Source organism: Ochotona princeps, chromosome 22 (assembly GCF_030435755.1).
Source record: "Ochotona princeps isolate mOchPri1 chromosome 22, mOchPri1.hap1, whole genome shotgun sequence".
NCBI lineage: Eukaryota > Metazoa > Chordata > Mammalia > Lagomorpha > Ochotonidae > Ochotona > Ochotona princeps.
Genome location: NC_080853.1, coordinates 17116169 through 17141873, shown reverse-complemented (window position 1 = coordinate 17141873; position 25705 = coordinate 17116169). Strand labels below are relative to the sequence as shown.

At 42.5% G+C, this 25705-nt stretch overlaps 1 protein-coding gene across 2 annotated transcripts in view; it reads right to left on the bottom strand.

Annotated features, from left to right (window-relative positions):
* Positions 1-25705, bottom strand: part of LOC101530110 (ubiquinol-cytochrome-c reductase complex assembly factor 1) — a 93145-nt gene that overhangs the window by 37155 nt on the left and 30285 nt on the right. For both annotated transcript variants that reach the window (XM_004585758.3, XM_058679337.1), the window contains exons 6-7: positions 22590-22647; positions 7155-7263 (exon numbers count right to left, since the gene is read on the bottom strand). In XM_004585758.3, coding sequence (XP_004585815.2) covers positions 7155-7263; positions 22590-22647 — 167 coding nt within the window. The remainder of the gene's footprint in view (positions 1-7154; positions 7264-22589; positions 22648-25705) is intronic.

The following is a 25705-nucleotide window of genomic DNA, read 5'->3' as shown; positions in this document are numbered from 1 at the left end:
AAAGCTGCGCAAAGAAAAGAATTCATCCACCAGAGGTACATCTTATTTGGACCCTGCTTAAATTCATGAACCAATCCCAAAAAGGAATTACTCTGCCTTCCGGGAATGTAGCCGTCCTTCCCTGAATAACCGAGTGCTCACTCCAACAGCCAAAATCATTTAAAAAGTGTTCAAAAGAACAATGGATGAGAACAAACAACTATTCTTATTTTCATGGCCTGGCGCCCAAGGGATTATTCTTTATTTAAACTCACACCATTCATATCTGATGCCATAAAAACTGTACCTTTAGATTGGTCCTTGCCTTTAAAAACAATACCTTTGGCAGTGAGTTTTAATTTTGACCTAGAGATGTGAAGTACGGCAGAATTTTTACCTCATGGTAAAATAGAAGACTTTGAAGAATTGTTCAGGGGAGGAGGAAAGAGATAAGATTTATAGAAACCTAGAGGGAAATTTTCAGAAAAACTAAAGTTTTTGTTAAAAGTTAAAGCTTTTGTAGGCTTAGAAACATCAAATATCTTCTGTATAAATCGAGAATTTAAATTAAATAATTTAGGAAGGCGTGGAAAACAACAAAAGATTTAATAGTAGAGAAAATGATTTCTCAACTCTTCTTCTTCCAATATTTAAGATTAACCCAGCAAACAAACTCAGAATTAAAAAGGATATCTCCCAGTCCCACTTTCTCCAGGACTTATCATAGATCTCTCCTGAACTGCCTTCTTGGGCACCTATTCAGACAAGAGAAAAGATAACAGAAAAGATAACAGTTTGCATGAGATCCTGTCCCAAATGAATGCACCTGTAAGACAGTCAATACAGGTGAATGACAATAATAACAAAACAGAAAAGAGCAGGTATCAGGAGAGTACATATAAGTTATTATGGTACTTCCAGCCAGAGGAAACTCGGATTGGCTTCCGGTCTGGAGTGGGAGAATGTCAAGGAACTGGGGCTGGGGTGTTAGGGCAACCGAGGTCTATGCACTGTATGAGGAAAGACACAGGTGCTCAGCCAGGCTGCAGGGAAGTGCATGTGAAGCAAGGATGGAACGTTGTGTCCACTGCAGTGTTTACTAAGTGCCACGCACATGTTCTAGAAGGCTTTGCATTTTTAAGGTTCAAGAAGGACTAGGGGAAATGAGTCTGAAGAGGCAGTCTGGAGTATGATCACAGAGGACTTTGCAAAGCAAAATGCCAGGAAAGCAAAGTAGTCAGGACAGCAAAGCAGAGTTTCACAAAGCAACACAGCACAGTCCACAGCTCCTCTACCTCTTCCTAAATCTTCTGCATCACCCCATCATGGCAGTTCTGTGACAAAGCAGCAGAACACTGATAGCAAAGAATCTTTGGAAGGCTTGCAGAAAAACATACCAAGGAGCATTGATGAGTATAAAGTGTAACTTCTTTTTTTTTTTTAATAATTACATTGCATTATGTGACATAGTCCCATATGCACTGGGATTCCCCCCACCCCTCCCCAAATCCTCCTAAAGTGTAATTTCTTAACTACAGCCCATCCCTACCCCTCCCCATCTCTGTTTGTATGACCTGGGAAACTTAAACCTGCTCATTGTGAGCCACAAGGTGGAGATGTCTGGCAGGGTAGAAACAAGAGGAAGCTGTTGAGCCAGCCTCAGGTTGCCATTAACACTTTGAGTTGCTGCCTTGAGCTCATTTTTATGTTTGTTTTTTAAGTTTGGTTGAAATGTCACAAATGGAAAAATTAAGTAAAGCGCCCTGGTTAGCCACAAGACTGGACACACCTGGCTGCAAACCCAGCAAAGAACTTACTTCATTATTAGGAGAGGCAGAGAGTAAAATTTACATCTGAAATCAGGCCTGATTCAGGAGAAAGTGCTGAGGCCAAAGGCGCTGTCTGTTTTCACAGCTGTGTCAAGTCTTAGTTCTTTACTCTTACTAACACTCAAGAGCGCGGCCAGAGCCCAAGGAAAAATGGTCTCCAGCCTCTTCAGCTGCAACTCTGCTAACAAAGGTTTTTAAGAACCAGTTAATGAAATAAAACAAGACCAGATGAGGTGATATAATGAACTTTATTTCCACAGTTAATTTATATGTTTAAATCCCAAATAATTTTTTTAAGGTCAGAACACTCTAAATTATTGATGTGATTTTTCTAACCTCAAATGTAATACCTGTTTTTTTTTTTCCTGTACCAGCCTCACCAATAATATATGAGTCTGTTCCATTTTTCATAATAGTTGGGCTCCTTAAATTTTCCCACTAAAGGAGACTAGAATTCTAATCTCAAAAAAGGAGCTCTAGATTCAGATCTCTAATTCATCATTAATCGTAAGTGGTTTTGTTGGTTCTTGATCTAGCCCACACCAATCCACTCAATATAATGGCCTCTAGGAATTCTCTGGCCTGAGAAAAAGCACCACTGCATGGACTGGTTTTATAAATTCTACTTTTTATATGAGTTCTTACAGAAGTTCACTCAGGATGCCAAATACTACAGAGATAGATTTGCAAATTACCACCTTTAAACAAAAGGTTTTCAAAGCTGCAAAGAAACTTGAAAACCATGTAGTAAGTTCTACCATTTTTTTTTTTTTAAATGAAGAACCTGAAACACAGAAGAAACCCTTGCCAGCTAGGGTGAGAATCCAGTCAGACTGGCATCCTAGTGTCTACACCACCCCATTACTTGAGGTAGGATACTCAAAGACTGAGCTCCCTCTATACATACACACACTCTCTCACACATGCATGCATTCACAAAAAATAGCTAACGTACAATTTTTTAATGCTTATTTTCATCTTATCTGAAAGACAGAAAGACGGACAAGATGATCTTCCATCAGCTGGTTCACTTCTCTGACGCCTGCAACGGCCAGGACTTAGGGCAGGCTGAAAGCACGGGTCCAAAACTCAATCAGGGTTTCTACCATGGGGGTAGCAGGAATCCAAATACATAAGTCATGATCTGCTGCCACCAGCATGCACAACTAGTCAACAAGCTGCATGGGAGGTAGAACAGCTGGGGCCTGAGCCAGGTTTTTTGAGAGGGAATCAGAGTCTTTCTAATGTATCTTAACCACTACACCAAATGTCTGTCCAACATACAGTGCCCCCCAATATTTATTTAGATGAAAGATAGAGTTGCAGAGATACAGGAAACACAGAGAGATATCTTCCATCTACTAGTTTACTCCTCAAATAGCCACAATGGCCTGGGCTGGGACAGGTCAAAACCAGGAGCCTGGAACTCCATCCATCTTCCGCGCAGGTGGAAGGAACACAAACACTTGGGCCATCCATTTTATGCTGCTTTCCCAGGTGCATTAAGCAGACAGCTGGATCAGAAGTGATGCAGATGAGACTTGACTTAACACTCTAATATGGGAACATCAGCATCACAGGTGTTGGCTTAACCCACAGCACCATAATGCCTGCCACCACCACCACATATAGTTTTTTCTGCCTATTTATATAGTGTCTGTTTAAATCATGACATAAGAAAGAGATAGGGCCCGGCGGCGTGGCCTAGAGGCTAAAGTCCTCGCCTCGAATGCCCTGGGATCCCATATGGACGCCGGTTCTAATGCCGGCAGCTCCACTTCCCATCCAGCTCCCTGCTTGTGGCCTGGGAAAGCAGTTGAGGACGGCCCAGTGAATTGGGACACTGCACCCACGTGGGAGACCTGGAAGAGGTTCCAGGTTCCCGGCTTCGGATCGGCGCGCACCGGCCCGTTGCGGCTCACTTGGGGAGTGAATCATCGGACGGAAGATTTTCCTCTGTCTCTCCTCCTCTGTGTATATCTGGCTGTAATAAAATGAATAAATCTTTAAAAAAAAAAAAAAAGAAAAGAAAGAGATAAAGGAAATTGTAACAGGAAAGCAATAGTAATAATGGTCCCCCAACTCTTCCAGATCTCGGTTGTTTCCAAGTCATTTTATGTGTATGGCCTTTGTAATGAAATCAGAGCCTGAGCATTTCTCCTTATGAAGCCAAATGAAGGCTGTGTGGCAGCATTCCCTAAAACCTTGCTCTTCACAAGCAACCCTGCACCACGAGCAACAAGCTGGTTAGAAATGCAGATGCCCTGGTCTACTGCCGTTCAGTCAGAATATATATTTCAATAAGAGAGACACACAAACTGTGGATACAGTAATATTTCAGAAATTCTGAGCTAAAACACTTCCCTAAAGGTAGCATCCTATCTTGAATAATACAGATTAAAAGAGAGAAAAGAAGAGGAAAAAAGACAAGTAGTTCCTGAAGGGCTATCCTGATATCCACCTGGGCCAATCCTAATGAATCAGTTATGACTCATCTAAAGAACACACTAGCTTTCACACAGAATTCCAGAGGATGAAATTCAATCTATTCACCCATTCCTCAAGTATTTCATTAGCTCAGTGTTCACTACATAAGGAAAGAAAAAGCAAGACTGCTTTCTGCCTTTATGAAGTTTAGAGTTAAGTAACATGAACAATACAAAGTAACACTAAAATGCTCAAAGAATAAATTTACTGGAAGGAGAGAGGACATGGATTAAAAGATTTCTTGGTCCAGGAGTCAGCAGTTTGTGGCTGATGAGGCTATTAGATATGGGACAGCTGTGACCCACATGGCTCTAGTGGCCCAACTTCCAGTACCACTTATTCAACTGTGATATGAAAAACAGGCTCAGTAATAGTAGAGTTACTACTGCATCACTGCATGGCAGTCTACCAAGACTTTGGCTGGTGAGGGGATAGCACTGGTAACCATTAAATGGGATGCTTTGAGATTGCCAACACCACACAATGCTCACAGTGTGTTGCCACAGAGCTAGGCAGTTAGTACTTGAGGACATGTGCAATACTCAGCTATGTGAACAGCTTAAAGGCCACCAACCTATTTCTGGGCAGTTAAGACAGCAGGAAGAAATGCCAGTGAGGAAAACAAACAAACAAAAAACAAACAACAACAACAACAAAAAAAGATGACAATTACAAAGAGAATTAAACAGTGACTTCAAAATGCACGATGACAATGGGTCCGGAATCATGGCACAAGTTAATCTGCTGCCACCTGCAATACCAGCAACCCATATGGGCACTGCTTCATGTACCAGCTCCTACACTTAAAAAAAAAAAAAAAAGATTTATTCATTTTTATTGGAATGTCAGCTATACAAAGAGGAAGATCTTCTGTCTGCTGATTCTCTCTTCAAGTGGCTGCAATGGCTGGAGATGAGCAAGTATGAAGCCAGGAGCCAGCAGCTTCTTCCAGGTCTCCCACATGATTGCAGGGTTTCAAGGCTTTAGGCCATCCTCGACTGCTTTCCCAGGCCACAGACAGGGATCTTGATGGGAAGTGGGCTGCCAGGACACGAGCCAGTGCCTACACACGATCCTGGTGCATGCAAGGCGAGGATTTTAGCCACCAGACTACCATGCCAGGCCCCGCTGCTATACTTCTGAGCCAGCTCCTGCTAATCACCTGGAAAAGCCGCAGAAGATGGCCCAAATGCTTGAGCCCCAGCACCCATGTGGAGACCTGGAAGAAGCTACTGGCTCTTGGTTTTGACCTGGCCCAGCCCTCCCAGTGCAGCCACTTAGTAAGTGAACCAGTGGATAGAGGATCTCTCTGGGTCTCATCCTCTGTCTGCTGAATTCTGCCTTTCCAATGAATTAAAAAAAATCTTAAAAAACAAAAAACAAAACAACAAAAAAACAAAACAAAAAAACCTCCAATATATACAATCATCTTCTTAGAATGGTCTGTCCCAAATGAATGATGATACTGAGAGGCAAACTCATATCTACTGTGCTTCCTATATATACAGTTCCTTCAAGACAGGAGAATTGGCAAAACTCAGTCTGTATTATATTCTAAACACACAACTATCATTTTATGACAAGGCATAAAGACTTAGATCTTACATACAGAGCAAGCACAGGATATCACGAGCAAGTAACATGGGAGTACATAAAAATAATTACAACAAATTGAAGTAAACATAACATCTCATTTAATTCTCATGAAGTGTGGAAAGGTTTCTAAGACATATTATCAAATATAAAGATTTTGAAATAACATCTGAAATATGCAAGGGTGGCACAAAAAGCTTGTAGAAAGACGTTTGAAATAATGCACATTTTCATGAACATTTTTTTTAATAATCCCTCATATTTAATGGAAAAAAGCCAATATTCAGAACTGTATATACAACAGTCACATTTATGTTATGCTGAAAGAAAACACATTTACACAATAAAATCGTAGAGAGAACAACTAGAGAGATATCAAGCTTTACAAGCAACTTTTCACAATGGTTACAGCACTGCTGGACTATGGAAAGACTTGTTTTTTGAAAAAAAAATATTATTAAATGCTTTTCATTGTTTGGTTTTATTCTAAGCATGTATGACTTCTATATTACACCTATAAGCTTTGTTTACTTTGCTTAGTTCTTACTTTGCAAGAAAAACATTGTTCTATAATGAAATAAATAACATCTATTCATTTTATAACCTAACCTGATGGTTCTGCTTTGGATGTTCTAAGAAAGGAAGCAACAAAATGGGAAACATCAAGAAATTACGTACTAAGACATGGCCTGGATACAAAATATAAACAAGAGAGGAGACTTTTGTTTCTACTGTTTTTGGCTTCAATTTTATCATCCTATTCCATGGGATGCGCATATATTATACACTCCTTTTTCTCAGGTTAATCATTAAATGCAATAATGTGCATATTCAATAAATACTTTCCCAGGTTCCTAGTGATCAAGAAGCTTGCCTCAGTTCCTGCGAGCCAAGGACCAGCTCAAATACTAACTGATGTCAGACGCACAGTGTCCCTAAACCAGATTGATTCCCTTTATTCACCGATTCCATCCTTCCAACCACCACAGCGTAGGCTTTATAATCTTATCTCTATACACAGGTATCTTCATACTAACAAAATACAGTAATATATGCAAGCACATAAAAGTTTTGGGCATGTTTTGTACCCCTCCACCCTACTAGGCAGAAAAAACTGACTTAAAAACTTAACTGACACTTGGCAGTCAGCAACATTTCACAGAAAGCTAAAAGTAAGGTATTCTAGAACAAATAAACCATCAATCTGAGTCAGGCAATCCCTTCACCAGAGTTGTCTAGACCCAGAATGGGACAGCACTCACTTACCCCCATGACTCGGCCACGCTGCTCAACATCCTCCCACATAAAATGAACTATGATACGACACATGTATTTCCCACTCCGGCCTTCCTGCTTCATTCGGACTAGACACATCCTAGGGATGGGGAATAACACATATAAACATCACGGGCTGTTGGGATTGTTCACATCACACATGTCCAGTGAAGGTCTGCTTATCTAAAAGTGATTCTGGCATAGGATGTTGAATCAAAAAACTGGAAATAACCTTACTTCTTAAAAAGCAAAAGCAAAAACAAAAAAAACCTGTGGTATAAACCCAACACTACAGAGTACATTTATATTCAGTTTGAATTTGCTGAATTTTTACACATTATACATCTATGTGAATCCATACAGGTAATACCCACATCAAGATAGCTTATCAGGGACCAGCGCAGTAGCCTAGTGGCTAAGGTCCTCACCTTGAATTTGCCGAGATCCCATATGGGCACAGGTTCTAATCCCGGCGGTCCCACTTCCCATCCAGCTCCCTGCTGATGGCCTGGGAAAGCGCCTTTCCCAGGTGGGAAGACCCACAAGAGGCTCCTGACTCCTGGCTTTGGATCAGCTCAACTCCGGCTGCTGCGCTGCTTGGGGAGTTAATCATCAGAAAGAAGATCTTCCTCTGTCTCTCCTCCTCTCTGTATACCCGACTTTCCAACAACAACAAAAACAACAACAACAACAAAAAAAAAACAACAGCTTATCTAATACACCTCAGAAAGTTTCCTCACTTGTAAAAGAGACATTCATTTGTTGGAAGACAAGCAAAGAAGTCTAAATCCTTCATATTACAGATAATAACAGAGTCCTACAAAAGTAAAATAATTTGTCCAACACTTTACCTGCAAGAGCTAGACACAGAATTGTGCTGTCCTATATGTGGCCATAAGCCACCATGGCGGTTCTTGTGAACTTTTTTTTTTAAAGATTTATTTATTACTTTTATTGCAAAATCAGATATATAGAGAGGAGGAGAGACAGAGAGGAAGATCTTCCGTTTGATGATTCACTCCCCAAGTGAGCCGCAACGGGCCGGTGCCCGCCGATCCGAAGCCAGGAACCTGGAACCTCTTCCAGGTCTCCCACATGGGTGCAGGGTCCCAATGCATTGGGCCATCCTCAACTGCTTTCCCAGGCCACAAGCAGGGAGCTGGATGGGAAGTGGAGCTGCCAGGATTAGAACCGGCGCCCATATGGGATCCCGGGGCGTTCAAGGTGAGGACTTTAGCCACTAGGCCACCGCGCCAGGCCCAGTTCTTGTGAACTTAAAATGTGGCTTGTCAAAATTGAGATACAGGACAGTTTAAGATTTGAAAGGTTTAGTTACAGAAAATGAACACAATATATCTCACTTATTTTTATACTGCTTTTGCGTTGAAATAATGTTTCAGATATAATAGGTTAAATTTATTATTATTAAAATTAATGAGTTCCTTTTTACATTTTAAGATATGGCTACTATACGACTTGGTATTATATTTGTTGGATAACAAATTATAGAAAGTATTGATTACATGTGTATTTTTTTTAAAAGATTTATTTTATTTTTATTACAAAGTCAGATACACTGAGAGGAGGAGAGATAGAGAGGAAGTGGAGCTGCCAGGATTAGAACCAGCGGTCATATGGGATCAAGGTGAGGACCTTAGCCACTAGGCCACGCTGCCGAGCCCTACATGTGTAATTTTTTTAAAAGATTTTAAATTTTTTATGGGAAAGGCAGATTTACAGAAAGAAGGAGATACAGAGAAAGATCATTCATTTTGACTTCCCAAAAGGCCACAGTGGCCAGAGCTAGGCCAATCTGAAGCCAGGAGCTAGGAGCTTCTTCTGGGTCTCCCACATGAGTACAGGGGGCCTCCTCTACAGCACGAAGCTGGATGCGAAGTGGAATAGCTGGGATATAAACTGGCACCCATATGGGATCCTGGCACTTGCAGGGTTGATGATTTGCCAATTGTTTACAAAACTGTTTCCCCTACTGCAACATAAATTCTAATGAAAGAAAAAAGCAAATATATTTTTCAATATTCTGTCACCAGGGTTTAAATACAATAGAAAATATATATTTGCTGAACATATAAATGGATAGAGGAGCACATGTATAGCCTAGCAGTAAAAATACCCAGGTTCTACACTGGAGTGCCTGAGTTTGATTCCCGGACCTGGCAGACTCTGGGAAGAAGTGATGACAGCTTAAATAACTGGGTCCCTGTCACCGACATAGGACACCTAGATCCTAGATCCTGGCTCTAACTCCAGTCCAGTCCTGACTGGGACACACCTTTGGGGATGGAACCAGCAAATGGGGGCTCTATCTCTCTCAAATAAGGAATTCTCAAATTCCTGTGCAGAATTTAACTAATAGGGGCATTTATTTGACCTAGAGGTGAAGGTATCAGTTTGGACACCCATGTGCAACATCAGAGTCCCTGGGGTTGATATTTCCCTCAGGCTTTCAATTCCACTCTGCCAATGGCAAGAAGGACGGGAAGTGGAATAGCTGGGACATGAACTGGCACCCAGATGGGATCCTGGTCTCCTACATTGGTGGCAGGGGCCCAGGTACTCCTGCTGTCTTTCCCTGACTTCCCAGGCATATCAGCAAGGGGCTGGATGAGAACAGGAACACTCAAGATTCAAACCAAACCCTCCAATATGGAATGTCACCACCATGAGAGGCAGTTTAACCTTACTATGCCACAACACCATCAGTGGGCTGTACCTAACGAAAGGAATCTGAACAGAGATAAACTTAAGATACTGCACTTGGACCTAAAAGAACAAACATAGCAGTGCAGGATAGGCAAATCATAACTATATGTGTAAGCTGAATTGGAGTTGAGAAGGAGGATATTGTGTCTCCCCCTCAAAATAACATGGGCTTGAAAACAGTAACAGAAATATATCTTCAATGTGCAAATTCAGAAGCTGTGGTCTATTCTCCGTTGCTTTATTGGGCCATAAGCAGGGAGCTGGGTGGGAAGTGGAGCAGCCAGGACATGAACTGGCACCCATTTGGGATACTGGTATTTGCAGCTGGAGGATTAGCCAGCTGAACCATCACACTGGCCCCATGATTGATATTGTGACTGTAAATTTTTAATCACTGAACTCAGCCTAAGAAATACCATGCTACAGCAGTAACAAATTACATCATGGGAACAGTGTGGCTACTTATATGACACAGAACAAATTCCAAAGCAGAAACAAACTGTGGGAAGCTCAACAGACCTTTTTCCTAAGAGCTTTCTAAAAGTTAATCAAATCAGTAATGTCAACCTCTCACCAGAAAAGACAGTGTATGTCTTGATGCTTTAGTGTCAACAGAGTCCAATTCATCAACAGAAACAGTGAGGTAACGGAATTCTTCATTCATTTGACAATTCTGCACTTTTTTAAATACGCTTACCCTCTGAGAATTAAAAGGCACAGATTTTTTTCAGAGCATAAACTTTCTGATTCTATCAATACTAAGTGAAGAAGTATTTTTCCTTCAATAGATTAACTTACTTATGTGAAAGGCAGAGTTAAAAGAGGAAGATCTTTCACATTCTGGTTCATTCCACTTCCCATCTAGCTCCCCATTTGTGGTCCAGGAAAGCAGTGCAGGATGGCCCAAAGCCATGGGACCCTGTTCCCATGCAGGAGACTGGAAGAAGCTCCTTGGCTAAGCTCCAGCCATTGCAGCCATTTGGGGAGTGAATCAGCAGGTAGAAGGCCTGTCTTTCCTTCTCTCTGTAAAATCTGCCCTTCTGATAAAAAAAAAAAAAAATTTAAGTGAATCTTAAAAACAAACAAACAAAAAGCTGCTAATATGTCCCATAAGAAAGCTGCAATGGAATCTGAAAGGATTACTTCTGGCTAAGTGGAGAAAGCTTCCTGGGCTTGAAAGGATGAGCTGAAGCTGGACAGGTACAGACAAAAGATAAAGGGAACTTCAGCAGATGGAATATTTTAAGTGTATATGGGGCATTGAAATAGTTCAGCACTTCTCAAGGAGCAAGAAATAGTTAGATTTGGGGGAGGTCAGGGTTATAGGAAGCAGAAGCATGAAACTAGAAAAGCCCTGCAGGACTTTGAAATGTCTGGACTTCACCCAGTAGATGACAGCTAGCCACTGGGAAGACACACGTAGTAAGATCAGCATCCAGTTACTGAGAGGAGATGAGTCTGCAGCCAACCTATTTTCCTCAGCCTTAGCCCTCTAATCACAGGGGACAGAAAATGACTAATTTGGGGGCCAGGTACTGCAGTATAGTTAGTAAAGCTCATGTCTGTGGTGCTGGCATCTTATATGGGCACCAGTTCAAATCCTGGCTGCTCTACTTTCAATCTAACTCCCTGATAATGTGCATGGGAAAGCAGTGGGAAAAAGGCTCAAGTCCTTGGGACCCTGTACCCACATAAGAGACCTGGAAGAAGTGTCAGGCATCTGGCTTTGTATCAGCCGAGTTCTGGTCATTTTAGCCATTTTGGGGAGTGAGCCAACAGATGTAATATGTCGCTGACTCATCCTCCCTGTCTGTAACATCTTTATATAATAAATATTTTTAAAAAAAAAATGATAAATTTGATGAATATAAACTTTGGTAGAGTGCTGGTACTCAAAATAGTCTGAGCCACAAGAAAATGGCCTACATCTGCCTTTTGAAAGCTATACAATCAGAAAAGTGTGTGGGGCCAGCACTGCAGCACAGCAAGGTGAGTCTATGCCAAGTCCCAGCTATTCCACTTCCAATCCAGGTCCCTGCTAACATGTCTAACTTTGTCTTTTAACTAAACAAATAAACCTTTAAAAAAAGAAAGGAAGATAAAGAGCAAGGGAAGGAAAGAAGAAAGGAAAGAGGAAGGGAAGAAGGAATCAAGGAAGAAAAAGAAATGTTTGCTATAATCTGAATTTAATGTTGCTGGCACTCAATGACTCAATTGAGGCTAATCCTTGCAAGCACCAGCATCCCCTATAGACACTGCTTCATGTCCTGACTACTCCAGATCCCATCCATCTCCCTGCTTGTGGCCTGGGAAAGCGGTGCAGGAGGGTCCAAAGCCTTGGGACCCAACACCCATGTGGAAGACCCAGAGGAAGTATCTGGCTCCTGGCTTTGATTTGGCTCCTATCTGCCTGCTGTAACTATTGGGAATGCACCAGAAGATGGAATATCTTTCTGTCTCTACTTTTTTCCATTAATCTGATCTGCTTTTCCAATAAAAATAAATAAATCTTACATACATATATGCACACATGTACATATGCATATATGTATATATATCTGTGTGTGTATATATATATATATGGATTTAAACATGTAAAACAAAAGAAGCTTCTAAAAGACTGTACTTGTCTGGTTTGAGAGACACCTGATTCATGCAAAACTCTTGCAAATACAAATTTTTCAATATAAATTTTTTAAGATTTATTATTTATTTTTATTGCAAAGTCATATATAGAGAGAGAGGGGAGGAGAGACAGAGAGAAAGATCTTCTGTCCTATGATTCACTTCCCAAGTGACTGCAATGGCCGGAGCTGCACCAATCTGAAGCCAGGAGCCAGGAGCTCTTCCAGGTCTCCCATCAGGTGCAGGATCCCAAGGCTTTAGGCTGTCCTCCACTGCTTTCCCAGGACACAAGCAGGGAGCTGGATGGGAGGCAGGGCTGCCAGGATTAGAATCAATCCATATGGGATCCCAGCATATTCAAGGCAAGGACTTTAGCCACTAGGTCACTGCACCGGGCCCTTAAACTAAATTTATCACACACCCAAAGCAGTATTCCTATCAAAGAGAACCATACGGAGGACCCATCATGAGTTCTACTGGGAAAATACGATTCTGAACCATAGGGCTAAAAAGTTGCCAGTACAACAATCAGCTAACTAAAAGCTCAAATAACTTTTGCCCTGAGTTTGTGAATCAAATTCTCTCAGCAGCTAAGGACAGAAAAAAAAAAGTCCTGTTGTAAAGAACTTCTGTGTTTATCTTCTGCTAGGGAAAAAACAGAGCTAAAGACTGGGCCCATCTCTCAAGACAGTCATCTGCTTGGAACACCCAGACAAGCAGTTCGAGGCTAGTTGGGCCGTGTAACTTGAGTCTTAGCACACTGAGTTTACTCTTTCCTCTGTTTAAGAACTGATTTCAGTAGATAGTACACACACACACACACACAGAGTAATAAAATCTGTCTTCGTTTTGTCTATATCCTCCAGCCAGTTTCTGTCCCATAGGTACTCACTGTTATTAGTTTCTCAAAAATCCCCCACACATTATCTACACAAACAAGCTTATTTCAGAATGTAATCTTTTTACATAAATTGTAGCTTCTTTTCTCTCCATTTTCACAATACTAGCATTCAATAGACACTATTTTTTAAAAAAGATATTCCAGTTCATTCTAGGATATAAAAGCCAAAGTCACTGGAAAAACAAGAAAAACTATAGAACCACAACCTTCATGAATAGAGATTATGTTGCGAAAGACTGGCAGATGACAGAGTGTACAAGGTACAGGGAGTTAAGGTGCCACTTAGGGTGCCTGCATCCTGTATTAAGAGTTATGTTTAACTCACTATTTTTTGCTTCCTTCTTTTTAATTGGAAAGCCAGATCAAAGTTACAGAAAGAAGGAAGGAAGGAAGGAAGGAAAGAAAGAAGAAAAGATCGATCAATTGATCAATCGATCTTCCATCTGTTGATTCACTCCCTAAGTGGCCACAATGACCAGAGTCGAGCTGACCCGAAGCCAGGAGCCAGGACTTCTTCCAGGTCTCCCACACAGGTACAAGGTCCTAAGGCATTGGGACAATCTCCACTTTCCCAGGCCAAGAGCAGGGAGCTGAACTGGAAGTAGAGCAGCCAGGACATGAACCAACACACATATGGGATCCTGGCACTTGGAGGTAGAGGATCAGCCACCTGACCCATTGCATCAGGCCCTCAGGGCAGTATTCTTACACTATCCAAACACTTCTGCTACAACATGATGCGATCTTAACTCCAACATCGTTTTTCATCCACAGAAACCATAGTACAACAGTGAATCCCTTAGGACATCAGAGATAACAGATTTTTAGTATATTAAGCTGTTAGGGCAACATCTGATCTAGGCTGAATTCAACTTTTTCCTATTCTGAAAATAACTAATTTGAATGCTGACATTGTGTTGCAACAACTAAAGCCACCACCTTCCATGCCAGCATCCCATATAAGTGCTCGTTCATGTCCCATTTGTTTCACTTCCAATTCAGCTTTCTGCTAATGCGCCAGGGAGAAGAGCAGAAGAGGTTCCAAGTACTTGAGTGAAAGACTTGGGTAGAATCCTGGGCTCCTGGCTTTGGCCTGGCCCAACCGTGGCCAAGTAGTCTCTTGGTGAATGAACCAGCAGATGGAAGACCTTCCCGTTTTTCCCTCTCTCCATGTAACTCTGCATTTCAAACAAGTAAATCATTTAAAAAATAATAACTAATAAGAAAAAAGAAAAACATTTCACAGCCTAAATAGATAGTGCTAATGATTAACTGCTAACAACTATGTGCCAGGCACATGGATGCATGCAGTAGACAGATGGTTTCATTCAATCTTTACTCCTTTTTCTTTTTTTTTTTAATTGCAAAGTCAGATATACAGAGAGGAGGAGAGACAGAGAGCAAGATCTTCTGTCCGATGATTCACTCCCCATTCACTCCCCAAATGGCTGCAATAGCCAGTGCTGTGCTGATCCAAAGCCAGGAGCCAGGAACTTCCTCCAGGTCTCCCATGAGTGCACAGGGTCCGAAGGCCTTGGGCAGTCTTCGGCTGCTTTCCCAGGTCACAAGCAGGGAGCTGGATGGGAAGTGGAGCTGCCGGGATTAGAACTGGTGCCCATATGGGATCCTGGCACGTTCAAGGCGAGGACTTTAGCTGCTAGGCCACCGTGCCGGGCCCAATCTTTACTACTCTTTGAGGCTGGTGTTCTTACCGTCTCTACTCCACTATCTAAGGAAATGAATCTCAGAGAAATAACTTTCCCAAAGCTAAAAAAGTTAGTGCCAAAAAGCTAAGATCTAAACTGAAACAATCTATTTGCAGAGCTATGTTATGTTTTTTGTTTTTGTGGGGATTTTTACCTTTTTTTTTTTGCCTCATTTAATGACTAGAATAAAACTGCCAGAATCCACTTGCTCTATTTTTCATTTAATCCTCAGGAAAGTAAATTAGTTCTAAAAATTAGCATCAAATTAGAAGGAGCACATCAGAAAAGACCAACTCACTTGAGGCAAGCATACCTGTAAGAACAGAAAGTAAATGTTGGCAGTTCAACAGGAAAAGATCTAAAATTTTATTTTATTTAAATCAGACACCAACAAAGAAAAAAAAAAAAAACGTTTGGCAATTGAGGTTCAACAGGACAATGTAAATCTATCTGGCACATCTCAAAGATCACAGTCTGGCAAAAACACATTTGAGGGTTCCTGGGACATCCTGAATCATCCAGAAAAGGTTAAAGAATGTTGCAAAGTAAAGGGAAAATAAGTAAATCCAAAATGGTTAGCAGAAACAATGTCTCAATGACCTGGTACCCACTGTACATCAAAGCCGACACCTGTCACACTCTGAGCTCACACTAACCTTTGTGTCATGAGGTAGGTGTCTCAGCAGCTCAAACACTAGGTTCCAACAAGGAACGGAGCAGCTCCACATTAACTCACACTGTGGACTCACTGCCCACAGTGAATACTGACAGGTCAAATTATATCTGCCATTAATTCAAATTCATCATTTCAGAGCTCTATTGGGTAGTGAGGGTTGGGGAAAGATTCCAGTTTAAAAAAATCATTAAAAATACCCCTAAGAATTAAAAATAAACTTTAAATGGTTAGGAGCAGCTCCTGCTGCTCCTCCCAAGTTTGATGATGTTCTTAAACCCACAATTTATTATGGTGGTTCCAAGCTTCACAGTACTATCCTTGTCTCTCCGTGATTCCAGCGGCTCATAAATAATAGTGATCTCTTTTACATATAAGGAAGGCAAATAATCCAGTTAGCAAACTAAAGAAAAAAAGTGACATTCAAGCCTTAGTCCGACAGCTCCTTAATATCTATAAACACAGGCAGGAAAAAATTAAAGAGCAGGCAGAGAAGAGACAAAGAAAACTCACTGCACATGAAATCTCAAATAATAAAGGGCTAAAAATACCAACTATGCCTTATGACAAATAATAATCATGACAGCTCTCTTTTACCAAATCTTTTTAATATTCATTTGAGACTTGTCACTGCAAAATACATTTGCGGGGGGCGGGGGGGGGGCTGGCATTGTGGTATAGTGCATAAAGCTACCACGGGCAGTGCCAGCATCCCACATGTTCACCAGTTGCACCGCTTCCGATCCAGTTCCCTATCAATGCACCATGAAAGCAGTGAAAAGAAGAAAGAAGAAAACAAGGGAGGAAGGAAGAAAGAGAAAGATGGCTTACCTGGGAGCCCAGAAAGACACCCCTAGCTCCCAGTTTTGGGATCGGCTCAGCTCTGGACATTGAGGTCACTTGGGGAGTAAACCAGAGTAGCACAGGATTACAATTGATTGGATATCCTTTGTATGAGAACAATCAAATGGATACCTTTTGTACACCTGATTGGGTATCATTTGTGTGAGAACAGTTGAGTGGGCAGCATGTGAATGAGAACACTTGGTGGGATATACAAAACAGAAGAGTTCCAAACAAAAGTATAGAAATATTTGATGGGCTTTGTGATAAGTTCAATACCGCTTCCTTTATCCAATATGACCCTCGTGTATAAAGTCTGATGCCACTAATAAACTTCGGCTTTCAACCATCAGTCCGTGCATGTTATTATCAGCAGGACAGCGCCAAACCAGCAGATGGAAAACCTCTTTCTGTAACTCTCCCATTCAAATAAAGAAAATAAATCTTTTTTAAAAAGAAAAGAAAAAAAATGTGTTCTACCAGTCATTCCTTTAAAAAACAAAAACAAATGTATTTGCAGGGCCAGCCTGGTGACACAGTGCATTAAGCAGCTGCCTGCTCTGCTTCCAATTCAGCAGAAGACAATTTAGTGCTTAGATATTTGTAGCCATTTGGGGGGAGTGAACCAGTGGTTGAAACTTCTCTTTCTCTCTCACTCTGTTTCTCTCACTGTCTTTCAAATAAAATCTAGGATGCACTTGTATTCATAATTTCTTCTAATCTACTAATAATTTACTCATAATCAACTGTCCCCAGCTCACAGAAAGCTGACACTCTGAGAAAGTTAAGCAAATTGAAGTCACACAGCGGAGAAGACTGGAGTTGGAATGAAGCCTGATCTCCAAGCCACACCAGTCATTCCATTTTGCAATGACATAGTGCCAACAGCCTGTGCCTGCTCAACAGGACAAGAAGACAAACCACTGCCCACAGCAATAAAGCAACAGCAAGGTTTCCTTGCAATGATTCTCTCGTTGTTCCCAAAACCTTGGAGAAAGGAATTCTTGTCACTTCTGATGCCAACCTCCTGCCATGTCCTGGCAGCTCTGAGCATCCTTTGTACTCACGCTGCATGGGTCCTCTCACAAAGCCAATTGTGCTTTGGTCCTTGTTCCTCTAACACCATCTTCTGTAAGCTGCTTAGAGGGGATCTGATTCTAAATTCACTGAAGACAAGCAGGCACACAGGTGGGTCTGCTGCTTGGTCTGCTCTGAAGGAATCCTGAAGACTTTGTGCAGCTTGTGTCACCAGCGCAGGCCAAGGAGGCAGAGCACACACGGCCGTACCCAAGGCCCAGCAGCACTCCTGAACTGAGTGTATTTGTTTGTCAGCTGGCACACTGACCCTTTCCCAGGGCTTTGTACATGGCTACCTCCAACTCGTTTCCTAAATTGCATCCTCATGAAGTATAACTCTTCTACAGAGGAGCCAAGACAGTCAGCGAGTAAACAAGAGGAGGGGGGCACCTCCTGAAGCCATCTCTCCTGACAAGGAACCTCCTCCAAGAGCTACACCTGGCCTGCAGCCTACCTGTCAGAGTTACTACAAACAACTAGTTCCTGTGGATGTCAGGGACCGGGACACTCTGGTTATGCAATGTTAGTAAAACGTTGTTGTACAGGTCCTTGATTTATGGGGGGGAAAAAAACCCTACACATGTAGGTGTTAAAAACCCCACAAAGAACCCCAAAGATAAACTTTGGCTGGGGAACAGAGCAGATGTACCCAGCAGGGCTTACCATCTCCAGCAGGTGTGGAGAGGCAGGAATCAGGCAGGAGCCCCCATGCCCTCCAGCCAGGGCAGTTTTAAAACGCCCTTGGAGAGCCAGCCCGTGTCTGGCAGGGCAGTTCTCATGCTGGCTCGGACTGGAACTAGCTTTCCTTCCAGCCGCTTCCCACCTCCAGTCTATACTTTCTTCTCTTTCTCTCAGCTCTCTCCTCGCTTCTTATAACAAGATGCCAGTGTTTCCCACCTTGAAAGAAAAAATTAACAACCCAGTGCCCCTCCAACTTTTTTCCTCCCATAGAGTGAAAATCCTCTTACCTTTCTCACACAAAACTTTTTGTTTTTTTAATTTTGATTAATGTGCAATCCTTGGCGCTGGGTAACACAGCAGAGGCGCTAACTATCGTCAGGGGGAAGGCAGTGTTTTAAAATGATAACATCTGAATTGAACAGTGAAGGAAAATTAGGAGTGTGACAAGAGAGGAAGGAAGAACGGCCTTCAAGACAGAAGAAACTTGATGTCAAAGAATATTGCAGTGCAATTTTTTTTAAAATTTTATTTGAAAGTCACAGTTTCAGAGAGAGAGGAGAGATACAAAGAGATTTTCTACCTGCTGGATTATCCCACAAAGGGCCACAACAGGCAGCCACTGTGGTACAGCAGGTTACGCATCCCATATGGGCATCAGATTGAATCCCAACTATCCCACTTCTGATCCTAGCTTATAGCCTGGAATGGGCAGGACTCAAACCACAGCTCATATGAGAAGCTGATATCACAGATGGCAGTTCAACCCACTATGCCAGAATGGGCCCCAGAAGCAAGAAAATCTTAGGGCCGGCAGGTTAATCCTCGGCCCTGTGATGCCGACATTCTATATGGATGTTAATTGATGTTCTAGCGTCTCAACTTCCAATCCATTTCTCTGCTTATGGCCTGGGAAAGCAGGAGAGGGTGGCCTACGTCCTTGGGACCCTGCACCCACCACCTACATGGGAGACCCAGAGGAAGCTCGAGTTCCTGGCTCCTGGCTTCAGATCAAATCAGCTCAGTTCTGGCTGCTGTGGCCATTTAAGGAGTGAACCAGTGGATAGCAGACTTTTTCTCTCACTCTCTCTCCTTCTATTGTCTGTAAAAATCTGCCTTTCAAATAAAAAGAAATAAATCTTAATTTATTTATTTTACTTAATTTGGTAAAGGAGTTAAGTGACAAATCAAGTCACAGTTAGGGTTAGATGATACAGGCACCCAGAGAGACCACAAATACACTGGGGCAAGACAGAAAATAGAGAAAGAAACCTGCTTTTATCAAGTCCATGTGGGGATGCTGGACATTCCAGGCAGCAGCCTCTCCCAGAATTTTTTCTGTACCCACAGTCAGCAAAGACTATGTATGGACACACAGTCATGCAGCTGTGAGTGCAAATAATGCACAGCTGATCAAGGTCCTCTGGAAACTGGAAAGAAAATCTCAATCACAGACAAACTGTGGACCTTGGAAAAAACAGGCTGTGAAACATCAACAGCTCCTCCAAGGAACGAAGAGGATGTGAGAAATGCTACTCCTATCCTATGGGCCAACGGGGAACAATCACCCTTGGAAACGCAGGCAAGTATTCTGAGAAATCTGCCTTCATGGCATTTTTATGTTTTAGCAGCTTGTTCCTGGTTTTGTTCGGGGATTTTCATGATTTTCTGAAGCCACCACACCTCTCCCTAATGCAAGCACCTCCAAGAGCTATTTCAATTTGTCTATCTTTTGTAAATCTATTAATCTCTTTCACTTTGCACTTGGCTATCCCTCGGTTGCCCTCCTGAAGCTTCAAACTAAGAGAACAAGGCTAGAAGAACACAGATGCATCATTCCTCCTAATGCCATCCATTCTTCAGAACAAAGAGTTTCCCAAATCCTCCTGAAGGACCATAGCACGGAGCCACCAAGTTCCCTTAGTGTATCCTTCCACTACATTCCTCCACAAACCTGCCCTAAATGCCGTGGACAACCAGCTACCCTTCACTGCTCTATGTTCTTGTGCATGGTCTGTTTTTGACTCCTTATATGCTCTTCCTTTCTCCAACAGAAATTCTGTTCACTAGTGATAAAGCTTCCTGAGGACACGACAGAACCCCTCTGTATCCAACAGCACCTTACAGTTCTCTGTTCTTCCCCAGCATCTGCCTGTGCCATGGCCCACGTATCTTTCGTTGCCATTGTTTAAAAACAATCGTACATTATGCCCATATTCTACTAGACTATGTTCAATTAAAAAAAAAATTCTACAAGTTTATTTATTTGAAAGAAGAGAGATAAAGACAGGGAGTTCCCATTTCTTGGCTCATACACCAAATGCCCACAGTGGCAAAGGCTGGGGCTGTACTTGAGCAAAGCTAGGTGACAGGGCTTCGATCAGGCCTGTCCCCATGGGAGACAGGCCCAACCACTTCAGCTATCACTGCTGCTTCCTGGCACACATACCAGCGGCAAGATGGCAGACCACGTTTCTTAAAATTGAGACTATGTTCCAGCCTTCTCTCCACTGTTCACGGCCATGAACACACAGTAGAGTCTGATGAGGACTCAAACCATAAAGTTCCTGACTTACTCCACTAAAGTCTGTGGATTATCAGCAGAGAGGGAGACTAAGAACATGCAGACAGCCTTCCTCCTCCACTTTGCTGGAGATGGCACGCACCACCCTGCTGAGAACTTAAACCAACCTCAACAACAAAGACTCAGCAGGCGCAAAGTGGAAACTTGAAAGGTCTGTATGTAGCTGCAAGACTCACTCGGTTGCTATTAGTCAGGTACTGACCTTGGGATGTGGGCACAGGGATTATATATTTTATTTTGTCATCCACTCCCTCTAACACTCTTATACCTCTAGCTCTATGGGCAATAAAGAGTCTTTCATTCAGGCTGAATATTATCTTTGAGCTCCTCTGGGAACAGCCTAGCCTTCTCTGAACCCTCTCACCTTGCCAGGGAATAATTCCATGGCATTACCTCTGCAGTAACCCCTTCTTGGAAAAGTCATTTTCTCCTCCACAAACCCACTTTCTCTACCCTGCCCCTTCTTCTGAACCTTTACCATGAAATGGACCTCTCCAGAAAGTATGACACACTGCAAAGAACTGACAGGTAGAACTACTAGGTACTCCAGCAGCAGAAGCTTCCTCACTGAATATAAAAATTCACAAAATCCTGATTCATAACTATCTTACACGTCTTATCTTCCTCACTAGACTGTGAGCCACTTGAGAACTATCCTCACTTCCTAACAAGTACCCAAGACAGAGTGTGCACTCAAAAACTTACATGCTTAGAAAATAATAGTGACAATGTAAAATAAACTGCTGTCCCAGGCCCCTTGGCCAAATTCAGTGACGATGCGAGTTCAGAAGCAGCAGCATTGCAGAGACAAACAAAACCAAAAATGTTTTTCCGTAGCTGGCCCTGGTGATGCAAGGGCTCAGCTGAAGGCAGCCTCAAACAAGAATCCTTTTGACAGCGCAAAATCATTCTCCAGGTTTTTCAGATACTCGCTATGGTCAGAGCAGTAAACTTAGTTCTCCAGAAACTACTTTCCCGAGATCTGGCAATTCAAAAAAAAAAAAAAAAAAAACATTCCCCAGTGCCCACTTCAATGACTCTCCTATACCCTTCTGACCTTTACTTCTGCATAACATTAGATGAAAAATCGATTTTTTTTTTGCTATTTATTTCACAGCTGAAGAAAAAATATACTGTGTAAGGTGTTAAATATTTTTACATGCAACAAACGTGGCAGACCTGTATGCACACTTTGGAGGTGCTGAGGTAAATGTCAGCACTGTAATTTGTTACAGGTTTCTGATGACCAGCAATGAAAGTGACCACGGATTCTCACAATTCCAACCACTTTTACGTAAATGTGAACTTTCCTAAAACAGCCTAAGGAGAGAACTTTCCATCCAAGCTCACAGGGTCTCTCAGAGATACTGATAGTATTGTTCACTGGGCTAGGTGCTCTTTTGAAAAAAAAAAAAAAAAAATCTTTCAAATATTAGTTTCTTTCTGGGCCTATGCTTTGACCTTTAATAAAAATGTGCTTCAAGACACCAGTTATTAAAAATGGAAGTAACCGTGTTTAATGCTTGAAGAGCTGCCATTTCATATAATCAACCCTGCAGAAGGCTAGACCTTAACAAGTTACCAGTTTAAAAAAAAAAAAAATGACCTCACTTACCATACGTGGAGTAGGGTTATAAGAAACCATGAGTTGAATGTATCTGGCATTTGACACCCTAGAAAATAACAATAAAATATAAATGTGTGATGTATCAGGGAGGCATACTGACTATTATTATAAATATTGGTAGGAATTTGTTTCACTAAAATACACGGCGACTACAGTGTTTCCTGATTATACTATCTCAGGGGTCACTGATACCAAGGACTGACAGAGACTGAATGAGGCCAGCCAGCCCCCCAGTTCCAGCCTTGTTAGCACCTGGCTGTGTGGCCTTGGGCAACCCTCCCTAGTGAGTCTGTTTTCTCACTTAGTATAACCTGGCCTAGAAGATCTCCATGGTTCCTGCCAACCTCTCTGGAATTCTCTTCCCTTGCCAAGTTTGACTTCCCAACAGTCAGGCAAATGCCACCTTGACGACAACCCCTTTGGACTATCAGCTTCTTTCATTTGAGCCTCACAATCTCCTTCTTCGTATCTTCTTTCTATAAGGTTTACCAGTGTACTATGGACATAAGTAAGCTGAATTTATCCCAAAAGATAATCAATCTATCCCAAAAGATAATCATCGGGAATAAAAATTGAGGCTCTAGGTGCCAGAGCAAAGTGAGAAAGAAAGCAGACTAGGACAGTAGTCACCCATTCTTGGTTTCAGAGCCAACAAATCAGGGCATTGCTTTGACATCTCACCTCTGAAATTTCAGATTTCTAAAAGATGAGTATAGGTAGTTGGGGGGTTACCCCACTCACTGGATACAAAAATTCCTTATCACATCACAGGCAGACAAGCTGACAGGAGGATGAAGAGAAAAGAGAGCAATGAGAAATTTGGAACCTTAAGATACCCTGCTCTTGGGAGCAAATTCTAAAGACAGAGACAGTGGGGTACAGTATTGTGGTGCACAGGTGACACCAGCACCATCTGAGAAGTGTCTAAGTACCAGCTATTCTCTTTTTACTTTTTAAAAATTTACTTATTTTTGGGAAGGCAGATTTACAGAGATGAGGAGAGACAGAAAGATCTTCAGTCTACTGGTTCACTCCTGAACTGGCTACAACAGCCAGAGCTGAACTGATGCAAAGCCAGGAGACAGGAGCTTCTTCTGGGTCTCCCACATGGTTACCAATTCCCAAGGTTTTAGGCCATCCTAAGCTACTTTCTCAGGACACAAGCAAGGAGCTAAATGGGAAGTGGAGCAGCTGGAACACCAACTGGTACCCAAGCGCGGGTGCTTGAAGGGGGAGGTTTAGCCAACTGAGTCATTGCATCAGGCGCAAGTACTGGCTAATCTTCGTCAGGATCCAGCTTCCTATTAAAGTGCCTGGAAAAGGCAGCAGAAGATGGTCCAAGTACGTGGAGGCCCATTTAAGAGACTAGGGTGGATCCTGGCTCCCAGCTTCAGCCTGGACCAGCCCTGGCTTTTGTCGCCATTTTGGAAGTGAATCCACAGAAGAGTTCTCTGTCTCACACACACATACATTCCCTCTGCCCTCTCCCTCTCTTCCTATATAAATAAATCTGGGTGGGAGTGGGGGGAGTAGTAATAACTGAAGTATACAAAGCATTAAGTAATAACAAATAGGGAAATAAAACACAGGACAAGTCTCACAACTGCACTCTCCATGCCAAAAATAAGAAACACCTGGGTGGATAGTGTGCCACTCAGACTAGGTGCTTCACATGCGTCAGCTCAATGAGCCTCCTGGGTCATCCTGCCAGGTGGGTTTAGGGGTATTATACCTGCCTAAGAAGTAAGAAAACTGACTTTTAGAGAAATGAAGGCAATTGCTCATGGCCACAAACCTATGAAATGAGACACCTGTGATCAAATTCATATCTGTTAGATTCAAGACACTGTGTGTCGGGCCTGGCGGCGTGGCCTAGCGGCTAAAGTCCTCGACTTGAACGCCCCGGGATCCCATATGGGCGCCGGTTCTAGTCCCGGCAGCTCCACTTCCCATCCAGCTCCCTGCTTGTAGCCTGGGAAAGCAGTTGAGGACGGCCCAATGCATTGGGACACTGCACCCGTGTGGGAGACCTGGAACAGGTTCCTGGTTCCCGGCATCGGATCGGCGCGCACCGGCCCGTTGCGGCTCACTTGGGGAGTGAACCATCGGATGGAGGATCTTCCTCTCTGTCTCTCCTCCTCTGTGTATATCCGGCTTTCCGATAATAATAAAAAAAAATCTTAAAAAAAAAAAAAAAAAAAAAGACACTGTGTGTCATTCTGCCTATATAATACTAATGTCAAAAAACAGCACTCTCAGAGGACCCATACTACAGCAGTCACTAAGAATCCTCATCTTAAAAAATCAGGAAAACAGCCTCAAAAAGCCCAAATAACTCAAGGGCAGCCATATTAACAACCTAGTGTCAGGCTAGGGTCTGAATCCAGGTCTGTCACAAAGTGACACCAAAATTCTCTGCTGAGCTTACTGGGAGTGCCTAGCAGCTGTCAAGTGGACTTCCTCTCAGAGCCCAGCAGGAAGGTGAAGGCTGGCTTGGCCAGCCACACAGCTATTAAGACACATGCCATCTGAGAGTAGGCCAGCTGTCCTCCACCTAGAACGAGAATAGCCCTGAGAAACTCTCAAGCCTGGAACTGAAGTTGGGTCTTTTTTTGGATGCTAGAACAAAACATGAAAAAGTTTTCTTGGAAGTCTGTCTTTCAATCTGGAAAATGAAATTTGGCTGCTTCCAAAGGACAATCTGTTCAACTGCTACCTCTACATCAAAGCTTCCCAGCAACCTCCAAGAGCCTTTCCAATTTTCTCCAAGAGGGAATCAGCTTGGGCTGGAAAGCACAGACACACAGGCAGGCCAACAGCTGGACTCGGGTCACCGTCTTCCCTTTAAGGGGTCGACTCAGGGCTGAGGATGAGAAAAGAGCTGGCATACGATTTGAGTCTCTCTACCTATTGGAGTTAGAACAGAAACCCACAGGATAAAACCAAAAAAAAATAAAAATAAAAATAAAAATAAAGCCAATGAATGCTGACAGTCAGCCATGCAAATCTACAGCAGATTCTTTAGCTAATGAAAAGAAACCTGTTTGCATACTTCAAAGTGAAAACCTGCAATATGCCTTTGCCATGATCATACTTATTTTTTC